Source organism: Akebia trifoliata, chromosome 4 (assembly GCF_017979445.1).
Source record: "Akebia trifoliata isolate Shusen 1 chromosome 4, ASM1797944v1, whole genome shotgun sequence".
Classification (NCBI taxonomy): Eukaryota; Viridiplantae; Streptophyta; class Magnoliopsida; order Ranunculales; family Lardizabalaceae; genus Akebia; species Akebia trifoliata.
In genome coordinates this window covers 30118952-30127913 of record NC_141378.1, presented here as the reverse complement: position 1 = coordinate 30127913, position 8962 = coordinate 30118952, and the positions used below count along the sequence as shown (strand labels likewise).

The 8962-nt window shown below is 34.7% G+C and overlaps 1 protein-coding gene across 7 annotated transcripts; it reads left to right on the top strand.

Annotated features, from left to right (window-relative positions):
- Window positions 1-2735: 2735 nt before the first annotated feature.
- Window positions 2736-8548, top strand: LOC147404700 (mechanosensitive ion channel protein 6-like). Of its 7 annotated transcripts, none has more exons than XR_015177879.1 (7): window positions 2736-4799; window positions 5056-5179; window positions 6113-6406; window positions 6510-6712; window positions 7154-7449; window positions 8051-8178; window positions 8508-8548. XR_015177879.1 is itself a non-coding variant. In XM_086440754.1 (6 exons), the coding sequence occupies exons 1-5, from the start codon at window positions 2953-2955 to the stop codon at window positions 7440-7442; spliced, it is 2757 nt and encodes a 918-aa protein (XP_086296880.1). In that variant the 5' UTR covers window positions 2736-2952; the 3' UTR covers window positions 7443-7449; window positions 8508-8548. The 7 variants fall into 7 exon arrangements, 2 of the variants coding, with proteins under 2 accessions (XP_086296880.1, XP_086296879.1); XR_015177878.1 differs by having other exon boundaries at window positions 7154-7521; XR_015177877.1 differs by having other exon boundaries at window positions 7154-7521; window positions 8051-8424.
- Window positions 8549-8962: the final 414 nt, after the last annotated feature.

Genomic DNA, 8962 nt, shown 5'->3' with positions numbered 1-8962 from the left:
TACTTAAAAGGTATTACCTCTTATATCCCATGGATATTTATATAAGCACCTCACAAAATAATAAACCCACACCATGGCAGTCTCTCTCTTCTTTCTCTCTCCGACTCTCCATTTCATTATCTCTCTTGCACACGGTCATGGCTGTGAAAAGAACCACAGTAAGAGGATCAAACATCCCTTTAACAGCCATTACTATAAAACTCTTCGAATTTTTTGAGGTCTTTGCCATCGAAATCATCACAAAACGTAAAAACGGGAGGTCCAAACGGCGTGGGTCAAGTTTAATTTGAAACCATTTCTGCTGCAAACACCATTAATCTCCTCTCTAAACAAGGAAAACTTATTTTCCAAAACACCCATTTAGAAATCTCACCATCATTCGAAAAGATCATCGTTCGATCAACCGAAGCCCAACATCGGGTTACTGAATGAGTCTTGCATGTGGGTTTCTTGGTGGAAAAATATTGCTTGAAGGTTTTGGAGCCATGGAAGAGCGTAAAGGCTGATATTATGCCTAAGAGGAAAAAGTTTGAGTTTTGGGTGGTTGAAGGTGGTGAGAGTTACAAGTTAGAGATTCAATTTAGGGATGTTTTAGCTTGTTTTGGGTATCGTTTGAGTGGAGAGGATTTAAATGAAATTCTTTTGAAGGTATATTTAATTAATTTATTGATTCATCTTTGTGGGTTTTTTTTAATCAAGTTTGTGAAACAAAATTTCATCTTTAGGGAGAAATTAGTCATTCAAACAGGGCCATCAAATTTGTTCCTATTTTGATTTTATGTCAAATTATGGAATTTTGTTCCTGGGTTTGCTGTTATTTGGTTAGTAAAAGAAAATGTTTTAATGAAATTAGTGATTCATCTTTGTGATTTATTTATTTATTTTAACAAGTTTGTGGAATGTGGAATTCTAGTACTTTTTTTTTTAAAGCTGCAATTTAGTTAGATTTCATCATTTATGATATGTTTGGATTCATCCAAAATTAAGTTCTTTCAATGTTGATTTCAAAATTTGGTGACTTGTATGACATTATTATTTTTAATTTGAAATTCGTGGGATTTTAGAAATAAAAATTATTATTTAGAAAAGTAAAATTTCAGCATTACTTATTATTTAAAAATGAATTGTATTTTAATTTCATAAAAAAAATAATATATTTTATTGTGTTTGATAAGAAATAAGCATTTGAAACATACAAATAATGTATAATATGATTGTAAGGGTAAAAAAGACAATTTATCAGTTTCAACAATGTGTAACTAATATGATTCTGCATCTAAGCAAACAACTTTTTTAGCACTTAAATTCACCGCTTATAAGTTTCAGCACTTAATGCTATTCAACCTTTATTTTTTTAAGTTTAACAAACAATACCTAAGTATACATTTAGTACTAAAATTACGAAACCAACCAATGGTAGGACCACAACATTCCCCGATTTTACGTTTGTTTCATTATTATTTTTTAATCTTTTCTTGGTGTCACAATTTCGCCTTGCTACATTTAACCTACTAAGTTTTAGACCTATCTCGCCAGGTTTTGGTGAATATTTAAGATATCCCTGTGTTTACAAATGGATTGCATACCCCCTTAACCATAGTCTTTTCTTATAGATTGATGAAAAGAACCTAAATGCCCTCATCTTCAATCTCCAACCTAGAAAACAATTGATATTTCTTCTAAGAAATTTATCATCTTCAAACTCTGTGGTATTATTTTTTGATCAATTAATATTTTCAACTTTAACTTTGACCCGTGGGAGAAAACCTTAGATTTTTTTTTTCTATCCAAAACTTCTTTGTTTTCTTCTTGTCCAAAATTCTATCTTAATTTGATGTTTGAAGGTTAAAGTAGATAAAATTTGAGTTGAACTAACCTGATTAATATTGTCAACCTACCAATCTTATTAAAGCTTTTAGGCACATCACATGGAAGAAAAAATCATTATAAATTCAATTTTGGTTAATTCACTATTGCCGATTGTCTCTCTACATAGCATGCCCAAACGTTTAGTAAAACTTCTTACCTAAATAATGGTCACAAGTGATTTATATATAGGAAAATGTTCAGCATCAAACATTTTTCAAGACATGGGTTAGAAGTTTTGGAATGGGCTGATTTTTTGTGAGGATGATCTCTACAGTGAGGAGATCATCATCACCAAAAATCAGCCAATTCCAAAACTTCTAACCTCATAAAAAATGGTTTACAAAAAATGGATGGTCCACGATTTTTCAACTTGTAAACATGGGGCTACAAGTTTTGGAATGGGCTGATTTTTGGTGAGGATGATCTCATCACCGTAGAGATCATCCTCACCAAAAATCAGCCCATTTCAAAACTTCTAACCCATGTAGGACAAAAATGTTGGCCAAAATGTTTGGTGCTGAACGGGACCCTTATATATATATATATATATTTATACAAGGGGTTTCTTTTCTTATTGGTAATGAAGACGAGGGCGTTTGGGTATTTTTATTTTTCTATTAAAGAAGATCTAAGTCAAGGGAAGTATGTCATAAGTTTGAAAACTTAGGGGTATCTCAAATATTCACTAATTGTATGAGGCGTACCACTAAATTCAGAAGAACTAGCTTTGCCTAACAGAGCTAATAAGAACCTTCCACGTTATCACCCAAGATTCGGAGATCTGAGTTAACCGAACACAGCTGTCGCTGTTTCCTTCTTAAAAGTTAAAACTCAAAACTTTCCTCGTTCACAACTACGCATAATTCTCCAATAAATTAGAAGAAACCGTTAATGAAAAACGCACCAATTTGTTCTGTTTCTCTTATTTTCCACCAATTTTTTGTCTCCAATTTGGGATCCTTTAATGGCAAAATAAGGAAGAAGTGAAGAGAAGCGTGTTTTTTAATTAATTAACAGAATCAGAATAGAAAGTCTACGACAAACCCACGTCAATATTTGAAAAAGTGGAAAAGTTTCTACTTTATGGAATCTTTAAGAAAATCTTTCAAGTCTCATGGTTCTTATAAACACACGAGAAGGATATCTGCAGGAGGAGGAAGTAAAGAAGAACACAACGAAGAACAACCCATTCTTTTTGATCATCACGAAAATCATCAGATGAAGACATCCAATGTTGATTCAGAAGATCTAAGAGAAGTTGTCGTTAAGATCGATGGTAACAATGGTAGTGATGCAATAGGAGGAGGAGGAGGAGATGTTGAGGTTCAAAACAACATCAACAATGGGAGTAAGATATGGAGGGAATCAAGCTATCAATTTTGGAAAGATGGGAATAAGAACAATGTGGAGAGTCATCAAAGTGATGGGTTCTATTTTCAACGACAAGGGATCGAAGATCCACCTTCGAAATTGATTGGGCAGTTTTTGAATAAGCAGAAGGATTCTGGGTTGATTTCTTTGGATATGGATTTGGAGATGGATGAACTTGGAACAAATGATCGAAGCCTCCCACCAATAGCAGAATTCATGGCTAACCAACCAAATTTGTCAAAGGAGGTCAGGGTCTCGTTTCAAAATCCGACTCCAAATCGTGTTGAGATAGCTCCTGAGCCCATTCATCGAAGGTACAAGGAATCGTCGGACGAGGAGGATCACAATCACAATCGTGGGTCATTGAATTTCGATGGTGGGAACAGAGGGGATGTCTTGAGATGTACTTCAAATGCATCATTCCGTCCGAGTTCAAGCTTGCTGAGAACCAAAACTAAGTCAAGACTAATGGATCCTCCCGAGGAACAATATCGAAAATCAGCACAATTAAAGTCTGGATTCTTGGGAAAAAACAACGAAGATGATGAAGATGACCCATTCACGGGAGAAGATCTCCCAGAAGGATTCAGAAAGGAAAAGTTCAACACGTTAACAATTATTGAATGGTTGAGTCTCATTATAATTATAATAGCTTTTATTTGCAGTCTAACAATTCCTCCATGGGTGAAAATGACATTATTGGAGCTCCATCTGTGGAAATGGGAGCTTTTGATTTTAGTTCTAATATGTGGGAGATTGTTATCTGGCTGGGTAATTCGTCTTGTAGTCTTCTTCATTGAGCGTAATTTTCTTTTACGTAAACGGGTACTATATTTTGTTTACGGTGTGAGGAAGCCTGTCCAAAATTGTCTTTGGTTAGGTCTTGTTCTTATTGCTTGGCACTTTATGTTCGATAAGAAAGTCGAGAGGGAGGTCTCCAATAAGGCCTTGGAATATGTAACAAAGGTCTTAGTTTGCTTCTTGGTGGCTACTTTGATATGGCTTGTCAAGACCCTTCTTGTTAAGGTTCTTGCTTCATCCTTCCATGTTAGCACCTACTTCGATCGAATTCAGGATTCTTTGTTTAATCAATATGTGATTGAGACGCTCTCGGGTCCACCGTTGATTGAGATTCACAATACACAGGAAGATGAAGATAAACTAATGACCGAGCTTCAGAAGCTTCAAAATGCCGGAGTTAATGTTCCAAACAACTTCAAAGACACCGCGTTTTCCACTATGAAAAGTGGGAGGATAATAGGTAACAGTGGGGTTCAAAGGAGTATGGGAAAAAGTATCACGTATTCGAGGGTGATTTCAAAAAAGCAAAATGAGGGAATCACGATTGATCACCTTCATAAATTGAACCAGAAAAATGTGTCCGCTTGGAATATGAAGAGGTTGGTGAATATAGTTCGACATGGGGTTCTTTCCACTCTCGACGAGAAGGTATCGGATTCAACACATGGAGATGAGTCTGCAATGCAGATTAGAAGTGAATTTGAGGCAAAAACTGCTGCTAGGAAAATTTTCAATAATGTGGCTAAGCCTCGGTCTAAGTAAGTCTTCATCTTAATTTTCACTAGCATTAAATCATGTTTTGTGCTTTGGGTTTCAAACTTCAATCAAGTTATAGCTATGTTTCAACTAAGAATTAGAGCTATTTGTTGCAATCAGAGAGTCTCGTGAGTTTTATTTTTCTCAGGCTAATTCCTTTAGCAAATTAATTATGACTCAACCCATTGATATTGCTTGAGGTCGTTTATCGACAAATGTTTGAGCTAAGTTTTTTCTATATAAATTTTTTTCTAACAGGTATATATACCTAGAGGATCTAATGTGTTTCATGAGAGATGATGAAGCCTTGAAGACCATGAATCTATTTGAAGGAGCGATTGATAACAACAGAGTCAGTAAGTCGGCTCTCAAGAACTGGGTGGTAATTATCATTTTTATTTTATTTCTCATCCATATTCATTGGTAATTATTTATAATTAATACACACATCAATTGTTATGGATGATGGAGCTTTCCTTACTTAAGTAAGCAAATATTGTTTAATTCTGTCACCACATTCTTGCTATACACTGTTGTTTTTTGTCCTAGAGATCGGTAAGATCCAAAACTTGATTCATCAATAGTGGTACTAGAGTTATCATGATGATAACTAGACATTAGATCCAAAGAGAGGAATTATTCAAGGAATCTGGGAAAGATTCACATATATCGTCCTCACACAATGTGAAAAAAGCCCAAATTTGACGGACCAAGAGGTAGAATTTTTCATTGTCAATTTGAATTTTTCGACAGGCCGAATCTGTCAAATTAATGAAGGATGAGAGAAATTCGACAGTTCTAAGCCGTCAAATTTGGGAACATCAAGAATTTCGACGGTCCTAGACCGTCAAAATTCAGTTTCTAAAATTCGTGAGCCTTAGCCCGTCAATTTTTCTGTAGAATTTTCCAGTTTTCACGTAGTGTCAGTCTCTTTTTATAGAGGAGTCCTAATTAGATTTTTAATAGGTGTGAGGCCCATAAGGACACCACCATCGAGAATCAATACCGAGAATCAAGTCAATGCTTGATCACCTGGGATGTACTAAACTCCTAGAATTTCAAGTCAAAACTATGGACAATTTTTTGTATTTTGTTTTAGGGTTACAAAGAGTGAAATCGAACTAGAATTTGATAGATTTGTGAGAGGGGTATAGGAAGAAATCCTGGATTGTAGTTTCTTTCTAGTAGTTAGTGAATCACTCCCATCTTATCCATGGATGTAGGCACACAGCCAAATCACGTAAATCTTTTGTGTTCTACTTACAATTTTATCTTTATGACAAATATGCTAAAGTATTTAACTCTAATTATTCAGATAGACGCATTCAGAGAAAGAAGATCACTTTCCTTGACTCTGAATGATACAAAAACAGCTGTAAACAAACTCCACCAGATGGTAAATATGGTTGTGTCCGTTGTCATTGTAGTGGTTTGGCTTCTCATACTTGGAATTGCTACCACTCATCTCCTAGTGTTAATAAGCTCTCAGATCCTCATGGTGGTTTTCATCTTTGGAAACACTTGCAAGATGATCTTCGAAGCAATAATCTTCTTATTTGTAATGCACCCATTTGATGTCGGTGATCGATGTGAAGTGGATGGTGTTCAGGTACGAAAAAACCAAACCAAATTTCCACTTCTTTTTTGTGTGGATAATTTGTTGCATTGATAACTAAATTTTTATTTTTTTATTTTTTTATGGTGGATCTCAGATGATAGTAGAGGAGATGAACATCCTAAATACAGTGTTTTTGAGGTATGACAACCAGAAGATCTTTTACCCGAACAGCGCTCTCTCCATATTGCCCATTAGTAATCTTTACAGAAGTCCTGATATGGGAGATGCAATCGAATTCTGTATTCACATATCAACCACTGTAGAAAAGATAGCGATCATGAAACAAAGAATAACAGGGTACTTCATACAACATTTTTTTTTCCTTTATAAATTTTCTTGATTCTTTTGGTTGATCTTTCTTTTCCTTACCATTTGAAGTTGTTGAGTAGTATAGTAACAAGGTTTGGATTTGGCAGTTATTCCACAGTTTATATTACTTCAATTTAATTCGGATAAAACCAATAAGTTTTTTGAAAAAAAAAAATAATTGGGAAAATTTTGGGGATTATACAAGTGATGCTTTCGGCTTTCTTCCAAAAATAACCCATCAACGTCAACCTCCAATTTTTTTTCCTAAACTTATCGAGATTGATTAGAATTAGCCATACTGATTTCCACCAAATAAAAGCGGAATCCAAACTTGGTTTCTATATTTTTGTAAAATTTTGATCATTAAATATATAAAAAGAAAAAGAAAAGGATTAGACATTTTGATCAATTATATTAATGTGATTACAGGTACATTGAAAGCAAGAAGGATCATTGGTACCCCAGCCCAATGGTTGTAGTGAAGGATGTTGAGGATATGAACAGATTGAAGATTGCAGTATGGTTGACACATCGAATGAACCACCAAAACATGGGGGAAAGGTGGGCAAGGAGGGCTCTTCTGGTGGAGGAGATGATCAAAATCTTCAGGGATCTTGATATTGAGTATCGAATGCTGCCTGTCGACATCAATGTTCGAAACATGCCGACTTCAACTTCTACCAGATTTCCCTCAAATTGGACTGCTTGTTCTGACTGATGATCCAGTAATATTCTCATAATAGATATAGAGAAATTAGGGAGATAATTTTGGGCTCCTAATGAGGGTGCATGGGAAGGTTGATTTGATTTTGGTTTCTAATTTTTTTCTTCTTTTTTTGGATTGTTCACATTGCTAGAATCTTCTTGATACCATTTTTGGGCTAGTTTCTTTTCATTAGAAGTTAAAAAATTCAAATCATAGCAGTTCTAATGTTAAAAAGATGTAAATAATGCTTACTTAGAATGAACATTATTTACTTATTTACCCTTCATCTGAGCCTACATTCAAATCAAGGGCGTAAAGGTAAAGTCATTAAAAGAATAACAAGCATTCATCCGATGATAATTTTCGATGATTAACAAGCATATATATAAAGAGGATTGTTTGTGCGACTCTTTTTGTTGATGAAAATATCCTTATCTATTAACAAATCCCTTTTATATCCTAAATAAATTAGGTTTGTCTCCTCAACTTCTCTACCCCCCCCCCCCCCCCCACACATCAATTCCTTGTGAAAAATGCATGGTCTTCCTCTAATTCCAACATAAAAAAACATTCCTCTCTTTCGCCTCTCTTCTCTAACAAACTTCACTCTTCATCTTCAGCAAACGTTCATACATTTAGATGTCAATCAATGAGAAGATTAATTGGTTGATTGAAGCATTTCTGCAAAATAGTTTCTATATATCCATCGCCTTGCCTTCATCATCTTCATCTGCCACTCAACCAACCGGTAACCCTCCCTCCCTATTTCTCTCTTTCTCTCTCCCCCACATCATTGTATTAATGCATTTTTCTTCAATTAGGACTTCAAGGAAACATTGTTTTTTTGTTAGGCTTCAACCTTTCAATCATTGGCGTTGGAGGCAACAATGTTGCTCCTTGAGTTCGTCTTTTTTGCCATTCGAATCCTAAATTGGGCGAGCAACTCCTCTATTTCATTTTATCTACCTTAAGAAGCCCAATTCAATCCGCAAAAGTGCTTTTTCTTTCTATTTAAATCTTGATTTTCCTCAAAATTTTCACGATATTCTCTTATTTTAAACTCTTGAGATCTTGTAGGATTTTGATAGGTTTGGCCAGTTTTTTATTCAGCACAATCGCACAAGGTGAGATTCTTAAAATTCTTATTTGATTCATTGATGAATCGAGTTTTGGAGGTTCAAATATATTTGATTAGAATTTTGATTTTTGAGGGATGTTTTTGTTCATGTGGTTTCTAGTTTTCACATTTACTTGATAATTGTTTTGGTATTTTTCGTTTTGTGCAGGGGATTATAAATGAACTGGAATCCCAAGGGCAGTTGCCGAGGAGTAATTCGAGGATTCGTCAATTACAACCTATTGTGGGCCAAAGTTGGTGCTATTTTTATTGCCGTGTTCATGTTTTGATGATTTTTTTATAAAGTGGAGATAAATTTTGGTTGGTTAGATGTATTGCAAATAAGAAGGATATCTACAAATTGTAAATTGTTTGAGATTCGATTAATTGTATCAGTAAGAAAGTTTGCTTTAAA

Excerpts from the sequence above, each read along its gene's own strand:
- LOC147404700 (XM_086440754.1), top strand. The coding sequence starts at position 2,953 with ATGGAATCTTTAAGAAAATCTTTCAAGTCTCATGGTTCTTATAAACAC. Across the intron at positions 4,800-5,055 it reads GTGGCTAAGCCTCGGTCTAA|GTATATATACCTAGAGGATC; the intron begins GTAAGTCTTCAT and ends TTTTTCTAACAG. Across the intron at positions 5,180-6,112 it reads CGGCTCTCAAGAACTGGGTG|ATAGACGCATTCAGAGAAAG; the intron begins GTAATTATCATT and ends CTAATTATTCAG.